At 38.0% G+C, this 12518-nt stretch overlaps 1 protein-coding gene across 2 annotated transcripts in view; it reads left to right on the plus strand.

Annotated features, from left to right (window-relative positions):
• The first annotated feature begins 333 nt into the window (after positions 1-333).
• Positions 334-12518, plus strand: part of FNBP1L (formin binding protein 1 like) — a 363084-nt gene continuing 350899 nt past the window's right edge. The window contains exon 1 of one of the 2 annotated variants that reach the window (XM_053694033.1): positions 334-510. In XM_053694033.1, the coding sequence (XP_053550008.1) occupies positions 487-510 (24 nt within the window). In that variant the 5' untranslated portion in view covers positions 334-486. The remainder of the gene's footprint in view (positions 511-12518) is intronic. The other variant, XM_053694034.1, reaches the window with a different exon arrangement.

The following is a 12518-nucleotide window of genomic DNA, read 5'->3' on the forward strand; positions in this document are numbered from 1 at the left end:
GAATATTGTAAATGAATATATATAGCAAATAACAAACGGTATCAGTATATAATAAAATGTGTTTTTAATTGATCTCAAATGCGTTGTAGTTAGTAAATTTGCAAGTGTGTTTACAACTTTAAGGCAACGAATGAAGTGTAATGTTTTCCAGTCCCCACAGTTGGCAACCTCGGTCTTCTTCTTCCTGACTGTGGCAGGAGGATCACCTTGTTATCCCCCTGTACCTCCCTCTTTGTCTTGGTGTCCTCCTACCCCTGAGCCTCCCAATCCCGGCCACCCTCCATCTCACCTCACCACCCACCTCCAAGTCTGCTGTCCCATCCCTTTCTCCTCCTCCTGGTCCCCGCCTATTCCCTCCCTCTATCCGCCGCTGCCTTCTTCCAGCTCTTCGCACTACACAAGGAAGGAGTCACACAGCGTACCGAGACTACCGCTTCTATTTTATTTTATTACCCCTTCGCCGCACACGGATACCCGGGCGGAGCCATGAGCTGGGGCACGGAGCTTTGGGTAAGTGCACAACCCGTGTGTGGGGAGGAGGGGGGCAGATACTGCTCCAGGGGGGGGGCGCTTTTGTTTCCTTGGGCTGTGAGTGCCGAGGGAGAGGGAGGGGTGTGAAGGTGATTTGGAGGTTTGTGTGTTTAGGGTTTGGGTTCTTGTTGATCAAGGTACATTTGCTGCAGACTCCGGTTGGCATGTGGCCCTTATAGTAATGATTTTATTATTGTATTATGGTTGTGGTATTACCTTTGCTGTAGTTAGCTGATTCTCCATAAACACACAGCTTGTTAACCTCTATTATTATTATTATTATAGACCTGTGTGTCATATATATATATATATATATATATACTATATATATATATATATATATATATATATATGCACACTGTTCAAAGATACTAGAATACTAGTGGAAATTTCCAGCTTTATCACTAACAAGCTCACAATCCAAAATCACATGAACACACGCACAACTGCAACACAAACTACTAGCTGGCTGAAATCTATATTTATTTATGGATAATAACTGTGCCAGATTAGACCTGTAGGCTTGTGCTGATGCTGTCTGATCAGAGTCTAATAGGTTGTATTGTATTGCTAATATGATGCCCCCCTAGTGGGGTGTACAAAAAAAAAAAACCTCCAGGTGAATAGTAGCTTTTGTTTCACTGTGGCTTTCAGTAACCAGGCTTGATCACACCCTTTCTTTCATCTCTCCTTGTTGGTTTCTGCCAGTGATTGTGTGCTGCTCCTTTATTTTAAAGTATAATTTGCCCCCCTTGGCATTAGATTATCCGTTCCTTGAGATGTGGCATGGACCTAAGTACATGGTGCTCTTGCCAGCGTGGAAGAGTATGTTACACTCAGAGCTGTTGTTAGTCCTGTTTTGCTGTAGGTAACTCAGGAAATCTAAACAATGCAGGCTGGAGTATTGTGGCAGGCTTGGGTAACTGTTTACATTGTTTGATTCTGTAACAGGAACCACTATCAACCTAAAAAATAATAATCTCATGGCTGTAAAAGTGTTAACTGATTAAAATAACAGTAAACTATTAAAAGAGAATTCTAAAATGGTAAAATGCTATACATAGTAGAACCATTTTATGATTATATAAATGGTTATTGGTAACTTGCATTTTATAAGATGGGCAAACCAGATGTGCTTGTGTCCCGGAGATGGGCAGTGAACCACAGGAGAGGCATATGCAGGTAGTTAAAAGGTCTGACACATGAGTGGTCAGCATACTTATGTTTAACCCATCTGCAGTCACTAAATATTATTCATGTTATATAAAAACACTAACAAAAATTAGAGCATTACATTTCTTTATTATGTCTCTTCAAGATTGACTATTAGGTCCTAAAATACATTTAGCTTTTTTTTTTAAAAAACAACTAAACTAAATGTTTGGATTGGTTGGCCCTACTAAAATATGCAAACACATAAATATTTTGCATACATTACATATTGCTCACCAGTAAAACAATGTCGTGCTGTTACTATGGGCCGTCGTAACCTGAAAGTTCAATCAGTGCTTGCACATATGGTCAAAATCTGGAATGTATGTAATGTAGAGGAAATGAGTCGGAAACGAGGCTTGTTCACTGAATCATACAAGATCTTTGTTTATATATTTATATATATTTTTCTACTTACAACTCATTCACAAGATAAGAATGTGACTAGGTTTTTTGAGAGAGGAAAAGAATGCATCCTTGTATAAGCCTTGTGAGATTGTGTTTAAATGTGAATATATCATCATTTCTAGCCCTGGGTGGTGAGAAACTGCCTTTGGGCAAATTTGGGATTGAAGCAGGGAAAATAAAGGAAACTTCACACAAATTTGACTATAGGCCTGTCCCAGTCCAGTGTGCTTTGGGAACTGGGCACACTGATATCCTGTAGTGTGCACACCAATATCCTGTTTTAAAGTTCTCCGGTATTTCTCAACTTGGGCCTGGACCTGTGGCTGAATCACTTGTGATCAAGGAGAAGTCTGTTAGGAGTTATATTAAAGATGCTTTTTTTTTTTTCTTATGCATATATTTTATATCTATCAGAAAAATCACTAAATTGAAAATTATCTTTGAATGGCATACATTTGCTAAAGCATTTCAAATTAATTTGTCATCCTCCTGGATATTGTTTCTTTTTTAAGCCAATCAAAGACGGGTACAAACTTTCTCATGCACTGATCAAGAAGTTGCATGGGGGGAATGTTACAGAGTCAAGGTTCTGGGTCTGATTATTCACCACAGCCTCTCTAAGTGGAAAAAAATGTAGTCTTTTTTTTTTATTTTTTTATTTATCGTCTGCTCTATAGGTTTATAGTAAACATAAGTGGCTTGGATAGAACATGACATTTTAGTTCTGTTAATTTTCCTTATTTTTTTGGCATCCTTTTGTTAAAGCGTAATCCTAGGTGAGATGAGGAGCGTGCATGTGTCTTTAGCCACCTGGCAGCAATGTTTGCAACAATGTTTATATCAATGTTATTCGTAGTTACAAATATTGCTGCCATAGACTGCTACATGCACTCTATGGCAGCAGAGTTTGCAGCCATGTAAAATATTACTATAAACAATGCTATAGTTGCAAACACTGCTGCCAGATGGCTAAGGACACATGCATGCTCCTGAGCTCACATAATGACTACTCTTTAACAAAGGATGCCAAAAGAACTAAGCAAAATTAATAATATAAGTAAATTGGAAGTGGGAACTACATTTAGTGGATAGTGTAAGACAGATTTTAAACTTCTCAAAAAAAGCAACTTTAGAACAATTAAAGGGACATACACATTTTATAGTGGAATCTCAATGTTTTCTTTCTGCAAAAAAAACCCCATATATAGTTTTCAGGTTTATCCCTCTCCCCTTCCTGTAATGTAAATGTGAAAATAGTGGGTTTTCCAATTCAAAGAACTGGAAGTGCACAGTGCAGGCTTCACATTCTTAACCCTGCAATATACCTTTTAATGCTTTAACCTAGACCAGTGATGGCTAACCTTGGCACCCCGGATGTTTCAGAACTACAGTTCCCATGATGCTCATCTAGAGTGCCTAAGTATTATGGGGAATGTAGTTACAAAACATCTGGGGTTCCTAGTTTAGCCACCACTGGCCTAAACCTAAAATAGTAAATTAACTTTTTGATTGGTTTAGAGCACTGGTTTTCAAACCTCTCCTCAGGCCAGCTTTTAAGGATATCTGAACTAGAGAGCAGGTGAAATAATCAGCTGGTTAGTAACCATGGTTATTTTACTGCTCTCATCCAAGGTTATCTAAAAAAACTGAACTGTTGGGGAGGTCTGAGGACATGTTTGAAAACCAGTGTATAAAATACAAATCTAATTTACTTCTGTTTTCAAATGTACCCTTTCCCTTGGTTGAAGTTAGCTCCTCTCGGGTATGCTCAGAAATGTGCACACTATTTTGCCAAAACTGCTGCCACTGTTTGCAACAATATTATATGTAGAATTCTCAAGGACCTGTAAGGAGCTAAGTTTTAGCAAATACCAAAAGAACAAACTCTGCCTTTATAAAACAGTGTAGTACATATTAACTTTTTTTTGTTTGTTCTCTGTCTAGATTAATTTTGATTTAAATTTCCCTTTAAAGTTCCAGTGCTTGACGAATATGTTCAAAATTAGGAGCCAGTAAGATTATTAGGAGCCAGACAGTTGGATTTAAATATAGATATATGGAGAATAACCCAAAAGGTTAGGAGCCAGTGGCTCCCAGGCTCATGGGTTTGTCGAGCCCTGCTTTAAACTGTAAATTGTCTGACAAATTAGACGGTCACTGCTAGGTGCATATTTGCATATGCTGTGATGCTCCAGATGCACAATTTTAAATATTTGAAAGGCTTAAAGGATTATACATCGGATTACCTCTAAATTTATGGTTCTTTTAAACTACCCATTTGTGTATTTAAATCTTTTAAAGTCTTTCTTTTTTTTTTCTTTTTTTCTTTCATTACTGCAATTTTAAACAACTTTCCAATTACTTCTATCATCTAATCTGTTTTGTTCTTAGTATCCTTTCTTGAAAAGCATACATAGGTAGTCTCAGGAGCCGCAATACAATACTGGGAGCTAGCTGGTGATTGGTGGCTGCACATATACGCCTCTTCTCATTGGCTAACTAGCCAGTGGTGCATTGCTGCTCCTTCAACAAAGGATACCAAGCGAATGAACCGCATTTGATATTGGAAGTAAATTGGAGACAAAAATTTGGGGATTCATGTCCCTTTAATCTTGAACATGGTGCATGAGCTTGCCCACACTGTGAGTGGGTATTTCTTTAAAGAACCAAAAGTTTACTTAAAGGGATATGAAACCTCAAATTGTTCTTTTGTGCACTATTTTAACCCCTTGAGTGCTAATGACATCTCTGAGCTGTCGGAGTTTCCCACTCTGGTGCTAACGACGGCTCAGAGCCGTCACTAGCACTTTCCCACCTTGAAGGGGATCTGGGGGCTCCCACCCGCTCCTACCCCGGCGATCGGGCCTGCATAGTGACAGGCATCGCGGGGCTTCACGTTATGCACAGTGGACGTCACGCGCAATAACGTGATGGCATCACCGTGTAACTTTATTTAAACTTAACAATGTTAAGTATAGGAGCAGGGGGCATGCTGCTTAGAAGCCTGTATCTCTGGCATCTAAGCAGCTACAGACCCCCATGACCCACCGTTGGAAAGGTAATCGCCTAACCTTTCCAACAGTGTATTGGGGTCTAAAAAAAAAACTTAAAAAAATCTTAGCACTCAGGTGGGAAAGTGCTTAGCACTCAAAGGGTTAAAAACAAGTTTTCAATTTACTCCTATAAAATTTTTTTTGTTCCCATAATATTGTGTTGAATAGATACCTAGGTAGGCATCAGGTGCACTACATAACAGGACATAGTGCTGCCATCTAGTGCTCTTGCAAATGGATAACATTCTTGCCAAACTGCTGCCATATTGTGCCCCGAAATGGGCCGGCTCCGAATCATTCGTCCCTGCTTTTCAACAAAAGATACCAAGAGAATGAAAAAAAATGATGATAGAAGTAAATTAGAATGTTGTTTAAACTCACTGCGCTATCTGAATCATGAAAGATCAATTTTGGGTTTCATATCCCTTTTTAAAAACGGTATTGTTTTAAAACATTTATAGGACAACGCTTATTACTACAAAGCAACGTAACTCCTATGCTTCTCAATTTAATAAATTAAAAATTAATAAATAATAAATTAATAAATACATTTCTCCTATCACCTTATAATAGTCCGCTAAGTCATTTTTTTATTTTTCAATTATTTTTCTAAAAAAACTAATTTCAAATTCCCTACCGTTTATCTCTCGGCTCCTCCCAAGCCCTACTTCCGCCTTAGGCATTTAGTTACGTCTTCAACGGTCCCACCCACTCTCAAATGCGCATGCACAACCCCGAATTCAATTGCGCATGCGCTACTCGCCGATGGTAATCAATGCCCATCCTATTACTTTAAAATGCGCATGCGCTAATTTGCCTTGTAACATAGTAGTGAATAAATAGGTATATTCATTCACTACTATGCAAATCAGAGACAGGAGCAGCATTTATTGATATCGTTGAAACGTTTCTTAAAAACATCGGTCTATTAACTTTGTTTGCCCAATTGTACTATAGAATCTATAGTACAATTGGGCAAACAGAGTTGATAGACCGATGTTTTTAAGAAACGTTTTAACAATATCAATAAATGCTGCTCCTGTCTCTGATCGTACAGACAGGTAACAAGGCGTCTGTAAAAAAAAGAGATGACGTAGTCTGTGGGGGATTCCCACCTGGTAGTAGGAAGCACACATGCGCGAAACAGGAGCGCGCAGGGTTGAGAAACCTAATAAAACTCATTTGCATATACAGCGATGAGTAAAGGGGTGGATGACGTCGGTTGACGGCCACCTAACGGCCGCAAAATCAGTTGGTTAAAAAAAAACACGTGATTGAAAGTAAAAAAAACCCAAATTTTTACAGCTTGAATTTGGGAACGAAAAAAAAAATCAAATTATAAAGGTAATATTTTTAAATATAACGATTTATATCAAATATAATGAATGAAAGTCATATTATTTTTAAACATTTAATGATATTATAGATAGAGATGAGGTTAACTTTACCTTCACTTTAATTCAGTGCACTGTTACCGATCCATTCTATGGGGTCGATTTACCAAATGATTCAGCAGGCTTTGACTGCCTACAACTGCAGGTTCTCACAAGTATTTGTGAAACATCGGTCATTCGACCGCTGCTTTCCTAACCTCCTGTCAGACCCGAATGATTGACAGCTCCTGCCCGTGCGAGCTTGGCTGTGCGTGGGCAGGGGGCGGCGTTGCACAAGAGGGCAAAATTGCGTTCTTGCGCAATGCTGAATTCTGGCAGTGAAATGCAGCCCGCCAGAAGTGAGCTGTGGCGGACAGGGACGCATATGTATGCCCCTGTCCACCGCAGCTTGATAAATCAACCCCATAGGTCTGTCTATGTATCTATCATTAATGGGGCTTTCTATTCCAAGAGTCTGTGTTAACAGTTAAATTTTTTTTTTTTTGAAATACCCGCTTTTGGTTATTAACTATACCCATTTCCATATTTTCTAGTCGTGCGGCCACTCGAATACACTCCCTTCTATGTGGGATGCATACTCCAGCTCCCATGGTGATGTCATAACAAGTGTGGACACGGACGTGCGCTAAATAAAAACTTGTCCCTGTTCAGCAGTGATTAGTTTTTTTTTTCCCTTAGTGCTGGTGCACACGAGTAGCTGTCACTGCGATTCCAGTTGTTCTGCTACTGAATTCTGATCAACATAATCAATCTACTTTTTGATTATATTATGTTTATGTAGGTATTGTATTTTTATTTATCCGCTTATTGTGAACTCTTAGCCACAGTGTAATTTAGTGCTGTTCTGCTCTGACTGCTGTTACACATCGACATCATCTTTTTCACTGTCAAGGACACCATAATTCAACACACACAACGCTATATTTTTGGGTACGAATGTGAGACTTTTACTTTCAATCACAGTTGTCTAATCACCGTTCCGATAGTTGTCATTAGTCATCAAAACGCGCTCACATGAATACATGCTTGCTGATAACGTATAGGTCGCGCGTGTCAGTTGAGTATTTTGCATGTGCATTTGAAAAAAGTCTTCTTCCATACATTTTGTTTCTGGCATTATGATTGGTCATGGGGCGGGCTACAATGGAACTGCTGCCCAGCCCTTTCATTGAGGCGTGCCGTACATCATTGAGGAGAACCTCTCTAAATTAGACATACAAAAGGTTAAAAGATATATTTTTTTTAAAATTCATTATTTTGTATTATTTGATTGAAAAATGTTATGTTAGTGCTGAAACATGATATACAGTATGTATAGTGGTGAGTGAACTGGCCCTTTTAACATAATGTTTGCCTATCCATATAATAAAAAAATAAATATCTATCTATATCTATCCTCTCCAAATTATCTACTATGTCTTTGTTATAGGTTGAAGTCACAAAATGGTGATTTTGCAAGCTATAACACAAATATTTATATATAACAAAACTGTTGCATGTAGAATAATTTCGAATTGTACTAATTCTCCTCTTCAATTCTAAGAATTGTTGCAATTTCAGATGTGATAATTGTTTACATCCTGCTTGTGAATAATTTTTAAATAATGTTTAGATGAGTGGTAACTAGGCTATTCCCAAATAACTCTTCAAGAATGTATCTCAAAATATTCATACATTTAATCTCATTACAATAAATGAACTCATGTTCTAACAAGCTAAATCTGCACATTTCCTGTTTTGTTCACTAACCCTGCCATGAAGTGTAAAATAAATCTCCTAGCAAGCTGGTTGGGTCAGTGACCCTAAGTCACTCTGGTTGGCAATGCATTGTAGTATCAGCGATTCTAATGGAAGCTGCCACATGGCTAATCATTTTTAAGGGACATGAATCATTTCACGCTAGTCTGCATTTTACATAAAAGTTTTACTATATTTGTATAATCTTTTATGAAAATATCAATTGAGGGGGGTTATCACAATTTTTAGTGTAAAATATGACCTGTGGAAATGTAAAAAAAAAATCTACTTGTCCACGGTACTAAAGTGGTAGCCCATTCTACTTGTACTGACACGCAAATGTAATTAAAATAATTTAAAATAAAATCCTGTTGTATAAGATATATTTGTGTATGTAGTGTGTGTGTTTTTGTGTGTTTGTGATTGTGGTGTATTATCTCTTTAGATAATAGGTGTTGCTCTTAAATATTGAATCCCTGTATTGTTAGAGGCATTAAAGGTAGAAGCTCTGTTAGTGCCCCTGCACTAAGGTACAATTTGTACCCAGGTTTGTCAAAGCCCTGCGCTTAACACTTCTGCTCCACAATCGCGCGCTCCTTTTAACTGTAGTGTACTCGTGTGTTCATGGCCCAATAGCGGAGTTTCCTTTTCCCAGTAGTTTGTGCCGCATGCTGCTGCTTGTCACACATGCATTGAGTACAAGGCACAGTAATGTGAACTTCAGGAACTGTAGTATCCCAGTAGTTCACATGCTGACTGACTTCTATGCCGCCAGCTGGGGAACTGACAAATTTATGCTCAATGGTAAGCTCAGTGGTGATAAATTCATCATACAACATACTGTCTGTGCAATATGGTGCATACGCAAACTGCCACACATGTTACACACACTCGATCATTGCTAAACATACACTCTAATTTGCTTGAGCGTTAATGGCTGTTTGCTGTTCATTTTTATTTTTAGTTAATTAGCGTTGTTTGTGAAAATATCCACCATCCATAATATCAATGCTGAAAATGTTTAGACAGTGTTGCCAAGGCAACTATACCGCTGTATTCATAACTTTTTTTTTTTGTAAGGCAGCAATATTGTCAAATGCATAATGTCATATAAATAATATCCTTTAGGGTCAGAGTAAATCTCCCACTTGCCAGATATGGCTGAAAACATCCCTCTCTGGTATACAAGGAGTTGGTGGTTTTTTTTTGTTTGGTTTTAAAAAGTGCCATTTAATATTTAGTAGCTAGTGTTACTTCTGCTGTCAGAGAGTGCTGCACACGTCTGTAAAACTCAGTGTTAGGGTTATGGTTTTACAGCCACAAGAAATATATGCAAGGGTTTAACTGTGCAGAGAAAAGCCACTTGTCACAAAAAAAACAAAAAATGGTCTTGGCTTTTCTGTTGATTCTTTACTAAGTTTAACCCTTTCGTGACAGGGTTAAAGTGTCTACATCGGAACACCTGTTCCGATGTAGACAAATTGAAACTACTACGCGATCGTGGCATACGATCGCGAGATTTCAATTATTGGATCGCATCTGGGGGGCGTCCCTACAACCCTAGGAACGCCCTCCAGACCGCGATCAAGTCCTTGAGCGCAGAAGGCTTCAGGACAGCCGTTGATATGACGTTTCTATTCCGTCATAACGGCTTTAAAGCCCAGTGTAAATATGACGGAATAGAACGGCATAACGGCGTTAAAAGGTTAATGACTGCATCACAGTATACATAAAGATATGTAGAAGGTGTGCAGGTAGTGTGTATATTGCCATAAATGTATAAGAGACAATTGGCTTGTCTCTGCGCAATTAAACCCTTGCATATATTTCTTGTGGCTGTAAAACCATAACCCTAACACTGAGTTTTACAGACGTGTGCAGCACTCTGACAGCAGAAGTAACACTAGATACTAAATATTAAATGGCACTTTAAAAACCAAACAAAAAGACCCCCACAAACTCATTGGATGTTTCAGCCATCATCTGGCAAGTGAGAGATTTACTATGACCTTAAAGGGACAGTATACACTCATTTTCATATAACTGCATGTAATAGACACTACTATAAAGAACAAGATGCACAGATACTGATATAAAAATCCAGTATAAAATGGTTTAAAAACTTACTTAGAAGCTCAGTTTAGCTCTGTTGAAAAGGCAGTTGGAAAGCCCACTGCAAGTGGTAAATAAGACACTCCCCCCTCCCCCTTCTTTTGCATATGAAAAGATCCTTTACACAAACAGGAGCAAGATGGAGAAGGTAGCTGACAGTATTCACATAAAACTTTGGGGCTTCAATAGGAGTCTCAAAATCAGAGCAATGTTATTTAAAAATAAGCAAAACTAAACATTTAAAAAAAAACAAAAAAACTTTATGGGCTATATAAATAGATCATCTACAAAACATTTATGCAAAGAAAAAATGAGTGTATAATGTCCCTTTAAAGGGTTTAGATGACATTATGCATGTGACAATACTGCTGCCTTTAAAATAAAAAAATATTAAACACTGACAAAGTTATGAATACAGCGGTATAATTGCCTTGGAAACACTGTCTAAACATTATCAGCATTAATATTATGGATGGATACTTGCTTTTTTTTTTTTTTTTATTTGTTTTGTTAATAAGCATTCTTTTTTCAATGGATTAAAGGGACACTGAACCCAATTTTTTTTTTTTTCTTTCGGGATTCAGATAGAGCATGCTGTTTTTAAGCAGCTTTCTAATTTACTCCTATTATCAAATTGTCTTCATTCTCCTGTTATCTTTATTTGAAAAGTAAGAATGTAAGTTTAGATGCAGGCCCATTTTTGGTGAACAACCGGGGGTGTTCTTGCTGATTGGTGGAGAAATTCACCCACCAATAAACAAGCGCTCTCCAGTGTTCTGAACCAACAATTGTCTGGCTCCTTAGCTTCTTTTTCAAATAAAGATAGCAAGAGAATTAAGAAAAATTGATAATAGGAGTAAATTAGAGCATGCAATTTTAAGCAACTTCCTATCTAAATCACGAAAGAAAAAATTTGGGTTCAATGTCCCTTTAACAGCAAACAGCAATTAATGGTCCAGCAAATTAGAGTGTACATTTAGCAATGGTCGAGTGTGTGTAACATATTTGGCAGTTTGCGTAGGGACACCAGAGGGATACTCGTTTTAAGGATAAATGCCCAAGTTGAACATAGAGAGGCAGTTAGTGATTTTGGTTAGAATTAAGAAGCCCAAGTTACAGCAGATGTTGGCTGCTTTACCCAGATCCCCGGGTTGGGGAGGGGTGTTAACAAATTTTGTAGAAGTGCGCCAAAAGAAATTTAACACAGTCTAGATTAGGGCTCTAGTTATAGAAGTTGTCACTTTTTTGTACTATATACATAGGTATGGAACTGTTGCAAAGAGAAAAAGTTCTGATCATGGATACTGCAAAGATAACAATTAGAGGATCGTAAGGCTTTTCCCACTCCGGAACGGATTAGGGGATGTACAGGGGAACTCTTAAGAATACCTCCAGGATCAAACTGAACATTGTATCTCCCGTGTAGAGTAGAAGCCGTATCAATCGTTGGCAAACGCTTGAGGTTCACAAGATATATTTCAGCAGAGCTGCGGTATAACTTACCCCCCTAGTCTGCTCCTGCGCTGCTGTTAGCTGGAGGGGGTACGTTTTGAAAATACATAAATAGCTGTATGATTTTTCTTACTTAAAGGGACACTCAGGTTAAATTTAATTTTCATGATTCAGATACAGCATGTAATTTTAAACAACTTTCCAATTTACTTCCATTAAAAAAAAATGTGCTCAGTCTTTTATATTAACAATTTTTGAGCCACCAGATCCTACTGAGCATGTGCAAGAATTCACAGACTATACGTATATGCAATTGTGATTGGCTGATTGCTATCACATGGTACAAGGGGAGTGGATATATACATAACTTTAAAATTTGTTATAAAAAAATCTACTACTCATTTGAAGTTCAGACTAAGTGCTATTGCATTGTCTTGTTATCTTGGATTTGTTGATTATGCAAATCTAATGTGTTGACTGGTCCTTTAAGTATTTTCAAAACGTACCCCTTCCAGCTAACAGATTAGCTAACAGCAGCGCAGGAGCGCAGAGCAAGCCGATCTCTATTATACTCAGTTACAGTATAATCGCTGCAGAGCCAGGAAATCACAGAGAGGGA

Source organism: Bombina bombina, chromosome 10 (assembly GCF_027579735.1).
Source record: "Bombina bombina isolate aBomBom1 chromosome 10, aBomBom1.pri, whole genome shotgun sequence".
In the NCBI taxonomy this organism is placed as follows: Eukaryota; Metazoa; Chordata; class Amphibia; order Anura; family Bombinatoridae; genus Bombina; species Bombina bombina.